The sequence below is a fragment of the Ptiloglossa arizonensis genome, chromosome 2 (genome assembly GCF_051014685.1).
Source record: "Ptiloglossa arizonensis isolate GNS036 chromosome 2, iyPtiAriz1_principal, whole genome shotgun sequence".
In the NCBI taxonomy this organism is placed as follows: domain Eukaryota; kingdom Metazoa; phylum Arthropoda; class Insecta; order Hymenoptera; family Colletidae; genus Ptiloglossa; species Ptiloglossa arizonensis.
This window is the reverse complement of record NC_135049.1, coordinates 32450310-32472520: the sequence shown is the minus strand read 5'-3', so window position 1 is coordinate 32472520 and position 22211 is coordinate 32450310. Positions and strand designations below refer to the sequence as shown.

The 22211-nt window shown below is 47.9% G+C and overlaps 2 protein-coding genes across 4 annotated transcripts in view; one reads left to right on the top strand and one right to left on the bottom strand.

Moving 5' to 3' along the window:
- The window catches only part of LOC143143048 (uncharacterized), a 110755-nt gene that overhangs the window by 81197 nt on the left and 7347 nt on the right, over positions 1–22211 (top strand). The gene's annotated exons all lie outside the window — the stretch shown is intronic.
- Positions 9999–22211, bottom strand: part of LOC143143047 (uncharacterized) — a 69616-nt gene continuing 57403 nt past the window's right edge. The window contains exons 3-4 of one of the 3 annotated variants that reach the window (XM_076303895.1): positions 14467–17148; positions 9999–10956 (exon numbers count right to left, since the gene is read on the bottom strand). In XM_076303895.1, coding sequence (XP_076160010.1) covers positions 10579–10956; positions 14467–14502 — 414 coding nt within the window. In that variant the 5' untranslated portion in view covers positions 14503–17148 and the 3' untranslated portion in view covers positions 9999–10578. Of the gene's footprint in view, positions 10979–14466; positions 17149–22211 lie in introns of all 3 variants that reach the window. The other 2 variants (XR_012991005.1, XR_012991004.1) reach the window with 2 other exon arrangements.

Sequence of the window (22211 nt, the reverse complement as noted above, 5' to 3'; positions counted from 1 at the left end):
TTTCTCGCGATCGATCGGAGACTTCGAGCTTCGTAATTGCCAGGTTTCGGTAAACTCTCGGGGTCGATGCCGGAAGAGTCGAGAACGCTCCTCGTTCTCCTCGCGTTGTACCCTTGGTCGCGCAATCGCGGACCGATCTCTTATCCGGAATATTTTCTTATCCGGTTCTTTTCTTTCTCTCGGCGTCGAGGTTCAGTTTCGCCTCCGCTCGCCTCCTTCTTCCGACGCGTTCGTGGAAGATCGAGGCTCCGCGAGTCGAGGATAACCCGGGACCCTTTCGGATTCTAGTTTAAATGATAATGAGCAAGGCACACCGGGGACACTTAAATCCTCCCTTCTGCTTTCCATAAATAATTGGAGGTGGAAATGGAGCGGATTCCCCGGTGTATTAGTACGCGCAACGACGGCCCGAGAATAGAGAGTTTCGTTTCCCGATTGCGATCCGATAGAGGCCGTTCGTTCGGCTTCTTCGCAGTCTCCTCCGAATAATTAAGAACTCGGCCGGGCCCTCTCCGAATTATCCGACGCGGCTGATTACCGATTCGACGAACCCCTCCGCGACGACTCGAGCGAAACCCTACGGGTACAAAGGGACCGAACGGTGATCGATTTCTCCACGTTTCGAGATCCGCGAAGAGACGCGTTCCAAAAGTAGCCGGTCGTTTCGGAAAAAAGGGATCGTACGCTCGTAGATACGACAGCGGTCGGAGGAAAAAAAAAGAAAAGAAAACACGGCCGATCGTCGATAAGCGGACCGAGGGTGGAACGATACCCGATCTCGAGTCCTCCTTGCAAATTTTATCCTCGAGCGGACTATTACCGCGTACAAGAATTTGCGAGCCGCGGTTTCGAGACGTCCCATTTGCGAAGAAAATTATGGACGCGATCTATCCCGAGCGGAACTAAACAGAGATCATTTCTCGAAAGCGTTGCGCCCGCGTAACGGTGTCTGGAACCGAGCAGAAACTATTAACGAGCGAGCAAAGTATTACGGGGCGCAACCGACCGACAACAATACCCGATCGTTCGTCTTGAAGATCGACGAGCGGTGTTTCCGCGAAATTGCTCGAAACGGGCCGAAATCACGGCGATAGGATTAAACGGGAAGCTCGTTCCGCTCTTTCGAACCAGTCCTCCTACGGATCGGGCGTGTTTCGAGTCGGTACGGGATTTTGGCTCCGATGTTGTTGATGCCGATACCGATGCCGACGCCGACGTTGTTGTTCTTGTTGTACTTGTCGTGGATATGCTCGAGGCTCGTTCGTCTAGTGTTACAAGCGCTGGATACACCCGGCGAGATCCTCCCAGGCACATAAGGTACACATCGCGCCAACCCCGTGCCCATTCAGGATTTAATTGGTATCAGTTACGCCTTAACCATGTTGCGGTTACCGACGTACGTTACACTTCCTGCGCCCTCGTTAGACGCGTTCGAATTAATTGCCTCGGAGAACGCCTCGCGGACACCGTGTCCCGTCAAGATCTCTTCCTTTCCTCCGCGACCCACGACCCGTTTTTACGATTCTTTCCCCTACCCAATCGAGAGTCTCGACCGGGCACGCGATCGATCGACGATCGACGCCCGGAAAGAATCGCGTACAATTATTTATCGAATCGGGTCCGAACGGAATTCAATTCCCGGAGCGAAACATCGCCTCGTTTCGCGCTCTCTGGAATTAATTCGACGATTAATTCGTCGCGAGGGAAAACAAATGGAACTTGCCACGGTTCAAGCGGCAAGGAAATATATTTTTCATCGAGCTTCGGCTCTTTTTTTTTCGATTCGAGTACGATCGCGCCTCGAGCAACTTTGGAAAATCGGGGCCTTCGATATCATCGATACCGCGAGGAGAATTCTTTTCGCGAGGAAATACGTTTCTCGGTGTTCGTTGGTCGTTTTCTTCTCTACTCTTTCGGCGTTCGCGCGCAATCGTGGCGTTCGTTCGAGTAAACATTTATCGGGGCCGAAGCAGCCACCGTAGACAAATTGAGCGAGAAAAGTCCAGCCTGTGGCGGCGCTACACACGCTTGCCACGTGTAGCGAGATCCTATGGCGAGAAATTCTGGCAATCGTTCCCTTGTTTGTAACTTTCTTCCTGTGTTATAAACGTTTACCACCAGAGGAAAACTGGCCACCGACCGTTTCCCGAAAGTGTCCCGTACCTGCTCCGATACGTATATGTACGGTCCCTTACCGATCTCACAACGTCCCGGCGTACAAGGCAGGGCCTGCTAGGTTGCTTTCTCGACGAATCCACTACCAGGCCCAGGATTGAAACGCTCTCCCCTCTCCTTTTTCAACTTAGACACCTCTAGGACCGCTCAAAAGCGTATCGAAAGTCCAGCGTAGAAAGTACGGTAACGCTCGTAAATCGAGTCCGCCTATTATCGACGCGCGAGACGCGAACGGAGAATTTTTGTTCGGTGGAACTCGAACGAGACGAAACGGGACAAAGTTACGAAACGACGGTGGATTCCGCGAATCGAAGAGATACAAACGACACAGCACGAGTAGTTTCCCGAATCCGTGCAACGAATTTGATCAATACCCGAGGCATTACCGTGGTAAGAAGATTAAGTTCCGAGTAAGAAGATTTCTCTCGATACTCGTCGATAGATCACGCTCGGTGAACGGAGAAATACAATGCTCGTTTCCTCGATCGTTGGCCCCGCGAAGCTGATAGGGTTCGCGCCCCAAATCAATTCGGAATGCTGTGAAAGCACTCCGCGAAGGAGAGTAGTCGGTCGGTTCTCCTTAGCGGCGCGGCTCGGATTATGCTCCGGCAAATATTTGGCCGCGAGCCGAAAGTCGATTCGAGCTTTTCTCCGATCGGTTCCTCCTCTTTATCGTCGGCCCCTGCTCGCCGCCGTTGGGCATAAATCTCGTTTGGCGAGAATGCTCGCGAGAACGCTCGCTCGCTCGCTCACTCGCGCGCGTTCCCTCGCTTCCTCTCTTTATCGTTCATTTGCCCGGTTCTCGGTCCTCTCGCTGCTGCCATTCCGGCGAACAGATCGTTCCTTTCTCCTCCGCTTTCTTTGTCTTCCCGTTTCTCGTCCCGGGTCTTTTCGCACCCGATCGAACGCGATTTGCTTCCGCGGGATACGAAACGGACCAGCCCCTCCGAGTCGTCGAGTCAAAGGGATCGATCCGAAGCGAAAACGGTTTCGCGTTCGCCGTAGAATACGCTCCTGGAATCCGTTTTGCTTCCTTAAAATCACGACGTCGTCCTCGGTTTCGAGGCGAAAGATCGGGTCCGTCGACTGACTGGAATTCGAGACGGGGTTCTCGGATACGAGGGAACTGCCCGCTCGAAGCAAACGGAGAACGAACGAAACTTCGAAGCGACAACGCGCGCGGATCGTTCGCGCCTTGAATCCGGGGACGAAATTCTGCCTCGAAAACGAGCATCGCGCCCACCGATGTTCTTGAGAGACTCGTTGCCGCGTCTGTAAACGTGCTACCGCTCGACCAGAGATACGTGTTTATTTTCGCATCGATAAATACTGTATACTTTCGCGATGTACCCGCGTTTCTCGAAACTCTCGTGTTCGTCGGGTTCTCGAAGAACGACGTACAAAGTCGTTCGTCGAGGCTGTCTTCGCGCGATCGAGCTCCGGATAACCGCAACGCGAACAAAACGAACAAAGTGTCCCGGGCTCTCGTTAATCGAAAGAGAGAAGTCGCCGCAACTACGGTCGAACACGATCGTTCGTGGTGGTGGTCGTTGCTGTTGTCATTAGGGTCATTGTATCGTCGGTGACGTTCGGTCGTTGACCGATAAACGTCCCGACACGGAAGGAAAGTTGCCGGGTATCGAAGGGTAAGGCGTCGCGTCGGTTCCGTCCGAATTAGCGCTCGGTGCGAATGTCACGTTCCCCGGCGAGTTCGCGATGAAATTGGAGTTGTCGGTAAGTTTATAAACTTCGGTAACCCACCGCGACACGCTCCGGTCCGTGGGTCGTCTACCTTGAAATCGAGACGCGGAGCTAGACGTTAATCGAGGAAGAGTGTACCGCCACCTCGACTAAGCATTCGTGGCCGCTCGAAACCTCGTACTCGCGGACGAAACGTAGAGCAGACGTTTCGTCTTGCGAGAGTTTCGCGTCACGCGCGACGAACCGAAGCGCAAGCTTCGGTATAAGCCAACGGTGATCCCGAGAACCGTGTCCGACCCAACTATCCGAGCGAAATTAAAAAACACGAGAAATTTTGACGAAAAATTGACGTTACGTGCCGAACGCAACGCTCGCAGAACCGAGCGGACCACGAAATTGCATTTACTACGAAAGTTTCGATAGCGTTAAACAAGTTTCCCGAGCAATAACGTTCGACATCCAACAACCATTCGCCCGCGAATCCAACAACCAGTCGCCATCGTTCGGCGCCCAGCCACGAAGACGCATGGATTACTGCGAGGACCCATTCAGCCCTTGACCCAGCTACGAACCTTTGGAAATAGGATCGGACTATTTACCTTCGAAACATCCTCTAAACGCGTTGTCGCTACATACCTAACTTAATCATCCGTACGAAAATGTATAACTTTGGTAAATAAACGTTGCAAATTGACATTTCAACTATTTCGCGGTGTTTCTTTTCGTAACAAATTCATTCTAACGAATTTATAACTAATTAAGACTACGCGGAAATTACCCAAATTCGATGTTACACGCACCTAGATAAAGGATGAAGAAAATTAAAGAAGTAACGGATTATAATTGGCAACACTGAACAAATTAAATAAAATCATTAATCCTAGCTAAGGAGTGAGAAAGAATTCGTAATAAATAAGAAATGAAATTGGTTTATGGTTAAATATAGTTATTTAGGAACGAAGAAAATAAACAAGAAGTCAAAAAAAATATACAAAGAAAAACAAATGTAAACTACAATTTGAGAATACGATCACCAGTGATGATCAACGGTTATGGCTGGTGGGCATTGGTCAGCATTGTTCACCACAGGGTCCAGGTACCTAAAATGGAGACTTGTGTAATTTATTAATGCTTTTGGTCCTAAATAGTTATAAATTAACTTCAAAGTTTAAAAAGTGCCAATATGTGTAGTTTCTTTGAACTATTCTTGAATTTTAACGACAAGTTCATCTAGGACGACAACTCTACTCAGGATCGAATTCTATAGACATTTCCAAAGAAGAAACTGTCGGCAGAAGTGTCGGAACTCGGCTTATATTTCGAGCAAGCCGAGAAAATATTACTAGCTATGCACACATTGTGCAAACAATGATTAACTTTATTTTTTAATACTTCAGGGTTATGGTCTTTTTCTTATACTTTTGTGGATACCCCAAACTATAATGTACTTCTGAATAAATTTCAATCGTCAGAAATTTTATGAATATGATATTCTAAATTCGCAGCCAATTAGCTCGGTAGTACCCGCGACGAATAATTGTTATTGTTCGTCGCGAGTAGTACCGATTACCAGGTCTCACCACGTGGAGGTTGCTGCGAGCGGAGACCCGGAGAGAGATAGATGGAATCAAAGTTCCATCGATCTCCCTCGATACAAAATAGAAACGGAGTTACCAAACCGGGAAGATGGAAGGAATCAAAGTTCCTTCGATCTCCTGGTTTGGTTCTGCCGAGCAATTACATTATGGAAAAATGAGGCAAAATTGGGAAAGACGCGACGCGAACCGTGCAGTTGGTCCTACTAGGTCTATCCCGTATCCCCTCGGTGGACCCGATTCAAGAGGAAACGAACGACGCCGTCCACTCCCCTAGAGGAGTGCCCCGTTTCTCCATCTTTACGACGAGAGGGTCTTATTTTGGAGGCTTTCGCAGGGACCGGCAAAAATGCCTGCTCCTGTGCTCGCAACATGCCCCCTCTGGAAGCGGACACACCGGAGGAGACGGCGATAGACCGTTCGGACCACCTACACGGAGGAACGAGGAAGCGAGCAAAATTAAGCTAAAGATTGGATAATTGCTTGGCAGATCACAGCCTTAAGACTAACTTATTCTAACTGCAGAGATAGAAGGAATCAATGTTCCTTCGATCTCCTCGTTTAATTCTGCCGAGCAATTACATTATGGTAAGATGCGGCAAAATTGGGAAACACGCGACGCGAACCGTAGAGTTGCTCCTACTAGGTCGGTCCCGTTTCCCCTCAGTGGGCCAGATTCTCAAGGAAATGCGCGACGCCGTCCACTCCGCTAGCGGAGTGCCCCGTTTCTCCCAACTCCGCAGCCAGGAGCCACGCAGAGCGTGGACCTGACTCACGGAGGATGACGAAGAGAGGGTCTTATGATGGATCAAGGGCTTCCGCAGGGACCGGTGCGAACACCTGCCCCTGTGTTCGCAGCATGTTCTCTCTCAAAGCGGACGCACCAGAAGAAACGAGGATCGAGCGTTCGGTCCACCTCCACGGCCGGTCACTTGCTTATGCAACAAGCAGAGGTGGCCGGACTGAGAAACGAGCAAGCGAGCAAAAAGAAGCTAAAGATTGGATAATTGCTCGGCAGATCACAGATATTCGTACATGGTGGCCTTAAAACTAACTTAGTCTAAGCTGCGATGAGAGTGTCTTCTTTCTTTTTTATTCTTTCTTCTTTTTTCGTTCGCTGATGTGTCTAGCTGAGAAAAAGGAATTGAAAATTGACAAAAAAAAAAAAATAAGCATGGAAAAACAAGTACGAATTAAAATTAGCGAGTTAGTACAAAAGAAAGAAGTAAATATGTAAAAAAAAAAAAAAAGAGGAGAAAAAAAAATTAGTTGGTGGTCAGTACCGGTCACCAAGAGGGCGATCAATGTCCATGGCTGTCCGCGGAGGGTCCAGGTACCTAAAATGGAGATGTCCGTCCACCTCGGAGGCTCCACCTGGAATGAAATTTTTGGCTACCGAGGGGGGGTATATATGCCTCATTCAAGGTGACTTACCGTTACTTCGATTGTCTTTGTTCGATTTAATCGAATATTTCGAGAAATTGACGGCTTTTTAACCATTATTTATACTAGGACATTGTTAATAATTGTTTAAACTATGATACTACGACGGTTGTTAACAATTATGATAAATAAACATCAAGATATTGCGAAATCTACGAAAACGAACGGTTTCGGTATATGTTTGTTCATTTCCGCGATTGTTACTAACATTTACGCATGTTCCCAATATCGATCGAACAGTGTGCATCTTATTTATGCATTACACATGATTAAGTAACTTATAGAAATTGATTTTGATCCAGATTCGAAGTAAAAACGTGTTTCGTAAAGTTTTAAAGCATGGAAAGTAACAATTGTCTATTTCGTACATTAATTTAACATTTCTTTAATTCTTATAATTTACACAATACGTAAAAAAGGTGCATTTTTTACTTGAAACCGCCGAAATTCAATTAATGGCTTTTTTAGATAGAAAAATCTTCGTGATAAACACTTGTGAATCGATAATCGATACGTGTAGCCTTGACAATGTCGGTTGGAACTCAATGACAACAATTCCATTGCGAACAAAGAATATTTCAACGAAATGATATTTTAAGCCATTATTTACACTAGGACATTGTTAATAATTATTCCATCAACGGTCCTACGACGATTGTTAATAATTATAATAAATAAACGTCAAGATGTGACGAAATCTGCAAAGGCGAACGGTTTCGGTGAATGTTTGTTCATTTACGCGATTGTTACTAACATTTATGCATGTTCCCAATATTGATCGAACAATGTGCATCTTATTTATTCATTACAAATGATTAAGTAACTTATAGAAATTGATTTTGATCGAGATTCGAAGTAAAAACGTGTTTCGTAAAGTTTTAAAGCATGGAAACTAATAATTGTTTATTTAATACATTAATTTAACATTTATTCAATTCTTATAATTTACACAAAACGTATAAAAGGTGCATTTTTTACTTGAAACCGCCGAAATTCAATTAATGGCTTTTTTAGATAGAAAAATCTTCGTGATAAACACTTGTGAATCGATAATCGATACGTGTAGCCTTGACAATGTCGGTTGGAACTCAATGACAACAATTCCATTGCGAACAAAGAATATTTCAACGAAATGATATTTTAAGCCATTATTTACACTAGGACATTGTTAATAATTATTCCATCAACGGTCCTACGACGATTGTTAATAGTTATAATAAATAAACGTCAAGTTGTGACGAAATCTGCAAAGGCGAACGGTTTCGGTGAATGTTTGTTCATTTCCGCGATTGTTACTAACATTTACGCATGTTCCCAATATTGATCGAACAGTGTGCATCTTATTTATGCATTACACATGATTAAGTAACTTATAGAAATTGATTTTGATCGAGATTCGAAGTAAAAACGTGTTTCGTAAAGTTTTAAAGCATGGAAACTAATAATTGTTTATTTGATACATTAATTTAACATTTATTTAATTCTTACAATTATACAATACGCCAAGAAGTTGTATTCTTTACTTAAAAACGCTGGAATTTAATTAATCGCTTTGTTAGATAGAAAAATCATCGCGATGAAGACTTGTGAATCGATAATCGATACGTGTAGCCTTGAGAATGTCAGTTGGATCTCAAGGAAAAATTCCTTCACGAACAAGGAATATTTCAACGAAATGATATTTTAAACCATTATTTATACAAGGACATTGTTAACAATTGTCTAAATTATGGTCCTACGACGGTTGTTAATAATTATGATAAACAAACATCAAGATATTTCGAAATCTTCGCAGACGAATGGTTTCGGTGAATGTTTGTTCATTTCCGCGATTGTTACTAACATTTATGAATCTTCCGAATATTAATTGAACAATGTGCATCTTATTTATGCATTACAAATGATTAAGTGACTTATAGAAATTGATTTTGATCGAGATTCGAAGGAAAAACGTGTTTCGTAAAGTTTTAAAGTATGGAAAGTAATAATTATCTATTTTATACATTTAACATTTGTTTAATTCTTATAATTTACACAACACGCGTACAAGTTGTATTTTTTACTTAAAAACGCCAAAATTCAACGAATCGCTTTTCTAGAAAGAAAACTTAAAAATTTTAGATAGAAAAATCATCGTGTGTGAATCGATAATCAATACGTATAGCCTTGAGAATGTCAGTTGGATTTCAATGAAAAATTCGATCGCGGACAAGGAATACTTCGACGAAATGATATTTTAAGCCATTGTTTATACTAGGATATTGTCAGTAATTGTTTAAACTATGGTTCTGCGACGGTTGTTGATAATTATGATAAATAAACATGAAGATATTGCGAAATCTGCGAAGGGAAATGATTTTAGCGGATTTGTGTTCATCCACGCGATTCTTATTAACATTTACGCATTTTCCGAATATTAATGTTTCAATATATATCTCATTTGTACATTATAAATGATTAATTTTGATCGCGATTCGAAGTAAAAGGTTCTTTCTGAAAGTTTTAAAGCACGGAAACAAATGATCGTTTGCGAGATGCATTGCGATTAATTATTCTTCTAGACGGAAAAATCGTTTAAAAAATCCTCCTGTGAATCGATGATCGATACGAATTGCTCGAACAATGTTCCGAATATTCTTGTATCACGAATGGTCGTTGCCGACGTAATTTTTGCACGAGTGCTTACAATTTCATCGAACTATTCAGGAATATCTTGGAAACGACGTTACGCTTCTAGAACTCCTCGACGTCTCAAAACGGGCAAAGAAAGGGGAAAGGGGAAAGGGCAAAGGAACTGGATAAGATAGGTAGTAATCATAATTACGGTAGTGGTAGTAGTGGCAGCGGTGGTCGTGGCAAGGTACAGGAATAGTTGCCGTAATGGAAATAGTAGAAGTAGTTTTGTAGGTACCGTGTACAAAAGAGAAGTGTCTGTATTCTGTAGACTGTGGAGGATAAGTGTTCTTTCACGGGGAGTACCGCAGAGCCTCGACGACAACCGGGCCAAGTGACGGATCTCTGTGTACTTGGTTTATTAGTAGTTGTTTCAGGAAGGAGCCTGTCCAAGGAAGGTCCTTCCGTGCTTACTCGTGCTTACGTTAAAGACAAGATTACACTCGACCGCGAGAATGAATTCAGACATCGTAGAGAATTCCGGAGACCACGCTGTCCTACATCGAACAACCTGTAGTTGTTATTTGTAACGTTAGCTTGTTCCTTGAACAACGATCGTCGCCGCGTTGATCGTGGAATTACACGAATCGTCTTCGATTCGGCATCGTAGCGAGATTTACGATCTCGCGAATTCCGTAAGAATCGCCGTAACGATCGAAATACAAAAATATTATAGTCTTAAAGTCGTTTCACCCGCGATTAGCGAATGAAAATATTAAGATAATAGTATTTTGATTCATTCCCTACTCCGTAGAAATAGGAGGTAATCGCGAAAAGTTACTATTTAGCGAACGTCTCTGTAAAGAGTTACCGTTTAACGAAAGTCTCCGTAGAGAGTTACCGTTTACCGAATATCTCCGTGGAGAATATACTAGGGTAATTACGGGTAAGAGTACGCGACGGGTGACGAGCAGCGATTTAAACTCTAGTAAGGTGGCACGATGAACGAATCTTTATTCGGTGGACGGTGATTTATATACATGGTTTTTGATTATCGGTGATCCTGGTGTTTGTGTGATGCGTCGGTCTTATCGGAGTGCTCGGTGGTCCTGGCGAGGGCAACGTCGCTGCCGATAGAAAGAAGACAGACCGTTTGATTCGGAGCGCTGGTCGAGGTAACTGTTTGCCCGGTTCGGCGGTAATTGTTTGTCGGCGGAGGATGGACTCGGTGGCGCGAGATGGCCAATCCCGCGCGTTTCTTTTCCCTCGGTTCCCCGAGCGGAGCTTCCTCCGCGGCTACCTCTTCCTCTCGAGTTCTGACCTCCGCCAAACTCGGTGAATAATGAATCCCCGAGATCGATGGTAACAACTTCGCTTCTCTTTCCTGCGGGTATCCCGGAACCGGCACGCCACCCGCAGGAATATTACCCTGTGGAGCGAGATTACCGTTCCTAGCGGGGAAAATATACGACGTCACGGAGGAAACTATCGAGCGGGAAAAGTTCGCGCATTCGAAAGGAGACGGCGGGATGGAACTCTTTTAATTGACTCTTTGTAACCCCGTACTTGCGCGCGTCGCTTTTCATTCCACGGTCGTTTCGTTCGCGGAACGAACGCTCGAGAATCTTGGCCCGAGATTCCTCCAGAGGAGGAGAAGGAGGTGGAATCCTTCGATAAGAAACCGTTCGCTGTTTCCCGATCGCGAGTCTCCTCGGAGATATCTTCGACCGTTACGAAGTTTCTCGTTTACGTCGATATTCGCTACTCTATCGATCCACGGACGAGTCGACGAACAGATTTGAGAATACGCGAAATTTCGACGAGTCTCGTTCTCTCGATTCCCTCGAAACCAGGTTCGAAAAACTCCGAAAACAATAACACCTTCTCTGTTACCGATCGGCGATTCAACGTTCAACGATACTTGGAAAGCGCGGTCGAACGTACTTGTCCTTTTGCGTCGAGAGTAATCGCGTTAGTCGAACCTCGATGCTCTCGTTGTCTTCGTTCCGAGTTGAAAATTTTGTAAAGTTCGGATTATAATATGTAGTTTATTATAATGTGCGGGGATCTCGCGTATCCGGTAGCATAGTTTTTGTACATATGAGAATACAAAATCCGGACAAACAAATATGGAGACAGTCCTTAAAACTGTCATCGACCATTCGCTATCGACATCTGGCACTCTTAGGATCATTGTTGCATTCGTTCCAAGAGAAAATCTTGCGAAATCTTGATCGACGGTTCTTTCTTTACCGATTTCTCGTCGTCCAATTTCTTCCCTCCGCCAGTGACCCCCTAACCTCGGTCCAGCCTCGAACAACGAATCCACCGACGAGCTAAAAATTGCTTGCTGGGCTTACCTGGAAGCCCCTTCGCCATTTTCGCGAGCATTCCGACGCGATTCCACTCCCGTGGATATTTTCGATACATATGCATACACGGGCCGCTATAATCCTTTTACGAGCATTTTCAACGCGGTGTTCTCTCATTGCCGACTCGATTGGCGTCGAGGAATTCCCCTCTCGAGCTTACGAAGCTCACGGAGCACCGAGCGCCTCGAGAGATACTTTTCTTTCTTCGGATGGTTCGTTTCGCCGTGAAACGAAACACAGGGTGCGTCGAAACCGTGGGCAAAATCATAACCGGTTAACGCAACTTACGTAAACGAACAGAGTCCGAACGAACCTAGAACGATACGAATCGCGATCGTTTTCGGGCGACTTGTAAACTTTTTCGCAATTTTCCCTAGGAACCGTATCGGTCGGAGTTCGATTCCGATCCACCCTGTAGAGAACTCGAAGAGCAACGCCGTCAGCAAGGGGTGGAAAATAGGTAGCTGGGAATGGTCGATTTCAACGTTCCAGCCGATTCGACGTAGCCTGCAGGGGTTCTCCGGTTACGTTCGGAATCGAATGTACGCGAGATTGATAGTCCGTCCTCGAATCTCAGTCGCTGGTATCCGTCGTGACACCCCTTATCGAGGTTCTTGCGCGTTCGACCGTCTCGTCCCCGCGCTCGAAACGAGTTCAGCCGAATCGATGTCGCGATTCGGATCCCAGGGGCTCGCATATACGCGCGAGCTATTTCCAAAGTAATATACCATTGTTTTGGATTATCCGTTGTCACGGTAACGGGATTTCCCTCGGAGTACTCGTGCACGCGTCGACGCCCTCCGTAAGCCGCCGAGAAGAGAATCCGATATGGATTCGAAGAAAAACAGAATCGAAAACGTCGGTCCCTTTTACGTACATATGTACGTACGTACGTACGTACGTACGACCACCTAACACGACCGTTTCGAGTCCCGCGATGCGTCTTGGCTTCGATGTTTCTCGATCTTCGTCGGATTCGCGATCCCGGAGTAAATTTGAAAAATTCTCCGAGATACGAAGATCGCCTCCAGTTTTTTAGAAGCGACGCCCGGTAAACAAATTTTTTCGATGGAAAACGGAGCAAAGTAACGCGAATCCTCGACACCGCTCAACTTTGGTTCGAAAGACTTTTTCGCGTGTAATTTTCGAGTAATTCGAAGACGTCGAGTCAGGTGTCTCGCGTAATCGTTATCGCGACACCTCGTCCGTGAACACGCTCGCCCTTTCGCCTCCGCAGAGATACTTCGAAACACTCCCGAGACTTTTGTTCGTCGCGTGAATAATTGAATCAATCGAAACAGAGCCATCCCACGTTCTCCGGTGTTACTCGTTTCTCCTTTCGCTCCCCTTATTTTCTATTTCTATTATCCCGCAATTTGCATCGCGCGATAAAACCGTTGTCTTATCTTCGTGTAATCTTGGTAGCTCGTGTTCCTCGTCGGCGGAGACTTCCACCGGATTAAGAATCTTAAGAAGATTCAACTTCGAACTTTCCCAATGTCGAGTCTCGCGTTATCGCGGACCGAAAGGTCGTAATGTAACGTCTCGCGAGGACGCGTAAAACGTTGGACGCGAACGCTCGACATCGAAACGCGCGATCGATCGAAATCCTCGAGTTTATCGCGCGAGAAATGAACTCGCGCTTGAAAATAAAAAGCTACGCGCTCGTGTGAAATGTTCGAACTTTGCAACGAGAACTTAGTTTCCGTCGTTCGGAGAGAAAGGGGCGTAAAAAAATCGTTGGAGTACGCGTGTTCTTTGCTCGTTGAATCTCCGTCTCGGAAAGCGTTCTCGGCTCGTTTCTTGCGCCGCGGTGGAAGGATTCGCGCGGGAACGTCCCTCGATTCGCGACGATCGAGGGCGATGGGACGAGAGCGTCGCTGGAAGAGATCGAAGGGTTCCATAGGGCGGAAAACCGAGCACGAGGAAGATGGGTTTGGTCTTTTTCCCCTGATCGGACGCCCTCTCGAAGTCGGCGCTCTTCTTCGTTCGAGCCACTGGAAACCGATCCCTTGCGATGTATTTATTCCGGTCGGTCCTGCTCGGGGATGATAAACCCGGCGGGTCCCGTTTACCGGTTAATAGCAATTTGGATAAACGACACCGGGAAAAAAGATCGTTTCTCGGTGGTCTGGTTCTCGCGCGGTATCCACCGAGGGAAAACTACGATCGAAGAAAGACGACGATGGGAAAGGAATTTACAGGGCGAACCGTATCCTTCCATCCCCGAATTATTTTTATCGTTAACCTCCCGCGCGGAATCCCTTTATCGACGACGAATGGCGAAAGAATTTTTATCGATCGACTCGCGACAAAAGCGAGCCGAGTTGCTCGCGCGGCTACGTACGCGTGTCCTTTATTGGGCGTCGAATTTTTCAAGTTTCCAGGCCACCGCGACCTTCGAATCCGAACAAATCACGGGTTTACCTGGGTGTCTCGCGTATCGAGTATTCATCTAACGCGCAATGAAATCCAATTCGTTCGGCTTTCGCGATGTAACGTCGTTGAATAACGTGTAACCGCGATATCCGCGATAATTGTCGTTAAAGCAAACATTGAAACGTTACCATCCCCCGTCCTCCGTCCTCCCTCGTTGATATCATTGCGGTCGACGCCGATTTAATTCAGGAAGCGCGTCAGCCAGCGCGCGATGGTTCGCGCTTCTCCTCGAAACAATCGCAGTTTGCGCTTCGACGACGATCACGAGCTGTCCGCTTCGAATCTCCGCGTCGAGCAACGCTCGAACGTCCCGCGGCGGAGCCCTTTCTACTCGCGAGATTCCCCGAGGAATCGAGGAGCGGATCTCTGTTCGAAAACGAGCGGGTCCGTCGCGCGAGCTGAACGAAATTTCCCCAAAATTTCCGCTCGAACTGCTTCGCTTTCGAGCGCGAAGACTTCCAACCATCGATCGTCACCGCCGCGATGAAATAGCGTTTCCACTGTCTGGAAACGCGATATTAAACGATTTCGGGGATTTATTCGGGATTTGCCCGGTTTTTCTCGCGCCCAGTTTTGTCGGGCGAACGGCAGAGTACTCGGGGAACAAAATTTGCAAACCTTCGCGAATCGTTGACCGTACGTGAATTTTTAATTTAGACGGTGGAAACGTTTCGCCGCCCCCGCGCCGCGCCGCATCGTTTCGTTCGCGGTAACTTTGGACTCTGGTAACGTTTGGAAAAAAAAATATTAAATTTTCCCCGGAATTCGTTCGCTTTTCTTTACAAATGAGAGGGAAAAATTTGTTCAATCGTCTCGCGCGAAGTCGAGTCTCCTCGAGACGCAGTTCTAAACGTGAAAGTTTTACGAACGCGTATCGAAGGTTTTGTTCGAAATCGCGTCGAGTCTCGAGAACACGCAAAAGTAAAAAAGTTTCTCTTTTTCAACGGTCGAAGGGATTCTTTCTCGACAAGAATAGCTTCCTTCGTTGCAGTTCGGAAAGCGATTATTAAACCCGTCCGTTTTGGATCCACCCGGTGTCGAAAAGCGTTCGCTCCGGTTTCCCGTGTACAAAATACCGGGTACCGTATATTGCACTTTTCGGTTACCGGTGTTTTCTCTACCGCGGACGCGTAGATTAACGGCAAAGGTATGGCCGCAAATCGCTTTAAAGCTTCGATTACACGGAAAAGCATTTTCCCGGTATCGACCGATCGAAAATCGTTGGTACGAGGGCGCCGACACGGACGTTTGCGTCCCGTTCGTGCAAACGTTAATTGTTTAGCGCGTATTTGTTTCGTAATAGAACTCGGCGGCGGTTTGCATAACAATTGCACGGATATGAAGCAAAGCCGATAACGTTTGACGATCGTTCGATCGCCTCGTGACCCGTTTGTACCGGTACGGCGATCGTCGAGGCGACTCGTACAACGACGGAGACCAAATTTACCGAACCGAGCGAGCAGAACTCGCCGATAAGCGAACCGACCGACCGGTTACGTGCACGACTGTTTAGTTTCGTCCGGCGCAAGGCGCTGAGTAAACACCGAGAAACATTATAAACCGCGAACCGTGGTAACGCCAACCGTTACGTGCACTCGAACGCGAGCACGGCAGTTAGTTTCGGTAAATTAATTTTATGCAAACACGTCGAGAGATACGAGAGAACGAACCGATACCCCGCGTCGAATCGCGCACGGGATTCTCGTTGCACCGTAACATCGCGATTCTTTCGAATCGATCGGATCGCGGCCACGATACGACGAGGGCTCGAACGACGCGCTCCTGCTCTTCGAGTCGAGGAAAGATGGCCGTGGTTTCGCGCTCGACGCGTTGTAATTATTCCGCACACTGTGTACACGATACGTACGTTGGTCTCGCAAACCCTCGACGCTTGTACGCATTTGGTACCGCTTAAAACGCCTGGTAACATCGACTCCGCGACAGAGTACACCCACTACGGATTCGACGGTCCTTGCGCCGGTCGACGATCGTAAATTACGAGCCATCGTTGCTCGAACAAACTCACCAACGACTCGAGCCAGTGTGCTCGATGCACCGGTTTCTTTATCGACGGTTCTTTTTTTTTAAACCCTTTCGAAGCGATTATTGCCACGCTTCGGTGGACGATAAAGTGGAAAATCAAGAGCGATCATCCGGTACGAAAAGAATACACGAACACCTCGAATACCTCGAATTTCGTTCCGTGGACGAAACGCGCTAGGTAATTTCGCTCAGCCGTCGTTTGATTCGTTCGTGTCCAACGAACGATCGTTCGGCAGAGATCTCTTAAACGATACCGCGTCCAACGATCCACGGAACGAACATCGAAGTTACAATTCTCATTGAAATCTCGAGAAGCGACGAGAGAGGTCTCGCGCTGCAACAACAACCACCGGGGCGAACATTTATCGCGTTTACTTACTCTCGGTTCTGCGACGGTTGCGTTTGTTTTGGCTTCGAGTCGCCGCTTTCGGCTCCTCCCCGCTCGAGTTTCAGCTACCTCCTGCCCGGCCCAAAAGACGAGACCGGCGAAAGCATTAGTGTAATTGTCCTCGATACGAGAAAGCGAAGGTGCGCGGGAAAATAAAGAAGATACGCCAGCGAGCGAGTCTCGCGCTCCTTGCGAGTCTCGCGCTTCCCGCGATACGATGTCCCGCCTTTTCTTTCATTTTTCTTCTTTCTTTTTCGTTCGTTTCGTCGGGCGGATTCCTTCTTGAAATATTTCCCACCGTTTTACAATATTTCCACCATCCGTTTGGTTTATCTCGGCCCCGGGGTCTCTCGGTCCGCCTCTCTGGAAGTCCGGCTCCCTGCGGGAAGATTGAATCGGGGTTTACCTTTTCCGCGTGGAATTTTATCAACGAGTAAATTTTTTCCATTCGCCGCGGCCGCGAAGCCCGGCTAAATAAATATTTGACGAGCTTTCCATCCGGACGCGGATTAAAAAAAACGATCCCCCCTGTTTAATTTAATTTCGCAAATATTACGCGCGCACGTGCGCCAGCGACCTCGACACACGCGCGCACGCGCGCACGCGCACGCTGAAAAGAGAAGATGGCCGCGATTCTTCCCCGACTTCGTTTTTCTCGCGTAATTTTCCACGCCCGCGTAAAGTTTCCGTAAATTTCGTCCGCGGCGCAACACGTACCCGCGCGATTTCGTTTTTCTCAGCTTCCTCGTTGTATCGATACGCACCGCGTTCGGCGAAGAGTTAATAGCGTCCAAAAGAGTGAAAACAAACAATCACTGGGTGTAAAATCGCCTACGCGTTTCGGGGAGCTCCGAGGGAACGGCCACGAGTAATGCTAACAAATTGCGGTCGCTGGTTCTACGCCGCGAAATGAAAAATATACGAAAAACGCACACACTTTATCGCGCGTGCATAATCCTTTCGACGTTTACTCGTATACTTGGAGCTCCTCGCAAGAACCGCGATCCAGATTTTTTCTCCAAGCGACGAGATTCTTATTTCGTCCGGGGTAAACGGAACTTGCGGGGTAACCTGGCAAGCTCGGTTAAAACTACCGGTTTGTCCCTCGATAAAACGTCCCGAGTGGTGTCCCCACCGCTGGTTGCGTTCTTCGGTCGACCGAGCACTCGGTGGACTCGATACTGAACTTCGAAGCGACTTTGCTGGTGTATCGGTGTACATCTGCGACAAACGCGACTTGACAATTTTTAGACTCCTCTTTGCACCTTGGCGAGAGCACTTCGACCAGATCGGCGAGATCGTCCCGTGAACAATGAGTCCAAACGCGATCTAGTTGGGACTCGAAAGCAGTTTCTTTCGAAAAAATTGTCAAAAACGAATCGTCTCGAGAAAATAATGGTCCGAACACCGGTGCGTTTGGTATCGTTTCGATCGGGGGATTATCCCGGATAATACTCTAGGGAAGATCTCTCCTCGATGCGTTGTGTCTCGGCTCGAAACGCAAAAGATAGATTCCCTGAACGCGTTCACCCTCGTCGAAACGTTTCTACCCGACGGTGCAGGTTTTAACTCGAGGTTTGCCGTAGTTTCGAAGAAGAAGAGGGTTTGGGTGCAAAAAACTGGACGAGGAGAGCAACAGGACTCGAGGTAACCGAGCGTGGGTGGGTTAGGTACGCCGGTAGGTGCAAAACTGGCCCAGCGTTTGGAAAGCAATTCTCTCAGGGAAATTGTCGTCGACGGAGACGCTTGAACAAATATCCCCAGGGTCCCGAGTAGTTCGAGGCCGTGGTAACCCTGAACGGGCCGCGCAAAGTCACGGAGTAGAGCGGAAAAGCTTAAAAAGCTGAAAGTTCACCGTCGGTCCACGGTCGAACTTGTAGGTTCCCCCGTCCCTTCTCGTTCCTCGTGTGCACCTCCTCCTTTCGTCGAGTCGGCCCTCCCTGCCTGCCCGTCCTTTTCGTTCTTTCGAGCGTTCCTCCGCTCCATTTTCCCCTTTCGTTTCCTCCTTTTTGTTCGTTCGTCGAAAAGCTCGACGAGATAAACCGGTATTGCCGCGAACGGTACGGGACGCGGAATACGCTGTTATCGTTAGCGCCGTTCACGACGTCGTTGTTGGCAACAAACGAGAGAAACAGAAATTACTTCCCATGTGAAAACGAGAACACGGTCTTTGATGGAATAACTTCCGTGTACGATTCTTATTGGCCAATAGGAGAAGGGAATCGGGCGTTTCCTACCTTGTACGAGGCTGCGCTCGATCGGTATCGGTGCACGGCTTCCATTCCCGAGACTTAACAATTTACCAAACGGAGAAATAATCTAAATTCCATCGGTGGAGGGGGATCTATTGTTCGATTTCGGTCGAAAGTTCGTGGAAACCGTTCCACGGACCCGTTTACAGGTACATCGAGTGTTTTTCTCGCGTTCGACGCGTTACGAGCCTCGCGTGCGCTCCGCGTGTACGTAAACGCGTACACGGTTAGACCTGCTTTAAGATACGCTTCCATTGTCCGGTTCCCTGCGCAGTTGCGAGCGCAGAGTACCCATACGCGGTATAAATTTCTGAAATTCGCGTCGCGTAAGATACGTAATAGCGCGTTCTAGATTGGACGCTCTTATTAAGTACGTAAAACGAAACGACTTTCGAAACATCCTCGGTTCCCGGTTTAACGTTACTCGCCGCGGGGAGGAAGCGGAGGCGGCTCGAAGCCTTCGCTAGGCGGGTTTTTTCGCCGCGCAAATAATTAAACGCGGAGGCACACGGGTTGGTTCTCTATCCCCCGCAATTTTTCCTCGGCCGAGGATCCACCCCGTTCACCGTGGAACGCGTCAACGAGATAAACCGGCGATAGTTGCGGCCGCAGCTGCCCGGGAAAGTCATCGCGCGGCCAACTGCGATATTATTACGATTAAGGGACGAAAGGGGGAGAGACGAGGGCGAACGGTCGGCATGAGGGCGAGAGAAAATACGTTGGCGAGAGGTCCGGGTCGTTTTTCGCGTCTGTATCCTCGCGCGAATCGTAACGCGAGGGCGGCGGAGCTCTCTTTATTCGACCGTCAGCCGTTTATCGGGCCGGCAAACGCGTTGCGGTCGAACTTCGATTAAACAGACCGCAACTCTTCATTTTTCGATCGTCGATTAGCCTCGAACCTTCGTTGTTCCGCGATTTCAATTACACGCCGTATTAACTCTGACAGCGCGCGAGTATTTTAGAACCGTTTCCCGACCGAGCGGAAAGTTAATTAAAAACTTTGCAATTTTTGCCCACCCCCCACCCCAGCCCCGCTCTGTTCGCGAGCGCGCAACTTCGTTTACATTTCGTTTAATATTTTTCACGGAGCATAAGGGACTGGAAAGTACACGCGCCTCCTTGTCACGGAATTGCGCCGTGGGAACCGCTCCTTTTCGTCTACGCGTTACCATCGGATTCTTCGGGAAGTCCTTTCGTTCCTTTTCGGCGAAAACGAGACACGATTTTTCTAGAGCGTGCAAACATTTCAACGAATTACGTATTCTCCATTTTGGAAAACGAAATCACTTTCCGAACGACCCGAAGGGTTTCGAGTGTCGCTCAAACAACTGCGCGTTCCGTATCGTTTGTTGATCACGGCTTGACTTTATTTGATCGGTAGTTACACAAGGTTGTTTCGAGGAGAGCTTTCGCGGAATGTGCCGGTACAGTTCTTGCGCGCCGGTTCCAGGCCTAACGACCGAGTAAAAGTCCCGGGAAGATTCTCGCTCGTCCTCTTATACCCGCGACTAAACGATTGCAGCCCTTTTGGGCCGTGCTTTCCAGAACTCTCGGTTTACGACGCCTGCAATTAGCTATCGAGATAGCAGCGAGAAGGTTACTAGTCCATGCCTGGGAGAAAGTTAAACGAAATATATTTCCTCAAAAATAGCTTTTGTCGATGCGTGAGTCGTAAACCATGCTAGCTGCTTTCACGCCGGAAATTTCGCTGAGACGTATTTATCCCGATACAACGCGAATCGTCGCTTCTAAAATATTCGTAGCTCGAACTCTCTTTAAATTTACAAAGTTGGCGATCTGGGTAACGAGGTGGTCCGAACTTTGCACTGTGCAAAAGTAACGTTGCTCGAAACCTCTACCCTGTTCCGCGCAAGGTAAGAACGTTTCGGACTTGCAGAGTATTCCCGAACGCTAGGATCCTCGCGCGCGTTCTCCAGCATCGAAAGAAAAGCTACGGGAACGATGGTACAAGTAACGTAAACGAAAAATCGAAAGGAATCGGATCGCCGAGATAAGAAAAAGAACAACGCTCGAAGGTCTCGCGGTACCCTCGAAGCCGAAAGATCTCAGCTCCGCGATCGAGCCAACTTTCCGTTTGATGTCCGCTCGATGCGCGTAACGGAAGGACGCCGCGTTGCTGGCAGTGTAAGCTGCATGAAAAATTGAACCGGACCGGTGGCGCTCGAAAGATCGAAGAACGAAATATTTACGAGACGGTTACGACGATTATCGTCCGTTTCGAGGGAACGTAGAGGCGCTCGCGTGTACAGATGTGTGTACGCGGGGAATTCGACGTGTGCGCGCACACCGGTCGGGGAATGATCTTTGTTTTCACGGCGTCGGCGATCGGTGCCCGGAAGAAGCAAAGTTTCGTAAGATAAAAGTTTGCTCGGTTCGGGGAGCGGTGGAGGGCTGCCGGTCCGGGTCGAGTCGAATGAAAAATACAGGGTGGCGCAGTTGCCGTCTACGCGTACAGATACCGCTCCGACTAAACAACCTCGGGGTATAGATTTATAGATGGACGATACCCGCTGGGAAATCAGCATCGTCTGTATTCTCAGCGTTGCCGGGCGAGCGGGCGGGCGTTCGCGAAAATGAAAAAGCACGAACTTTTCAAGTTTTCATTGCCGGCCCGAACGGTTCTCCTCGTTGCTTTATGGTGTCGGGGATTTTTCCGAGCCGATGGATCGTTTAAACAATACCCTGCAACGCGCCCGTGCCTCGACAACAAACGATCCCCGCCGACTCCGGTCCCTTCTTCCCATCGACAACCGAAACCTCGATTCCTCGGAGATTCGTTTAACCGTTCTTCGAGCGGAATCTTTTAAAAGCCCGTTCCCGCCGACGGGGGGGGGGGGGCACCGGAAATAGCGGCGTGGAAAAGGTTCTCGCGTTGCGAAACTCGAGAAATCGACGAGAGACAAATACTTTTTTCATCGAGCAGCGAAGAACAGTTTTATTCCACCGACAAATACAACTGGTCCCGTTCTGTCTCGCGGTTGCCCACTATCGAAGGGATCCCTACGGTTTCATCGGGAAGAGAATTCTACGTGCGTGTTTCGCGTATCGGTAATTACGCCATCGAGAGTATCGAAGGTGCAACCGTACCTACAAAAATCACTACTATCCGGGACGCAACCACCGGTCCTGAAAGTTTGCAATCCCGTTAACAGCGTTGCGCGAAACGTGT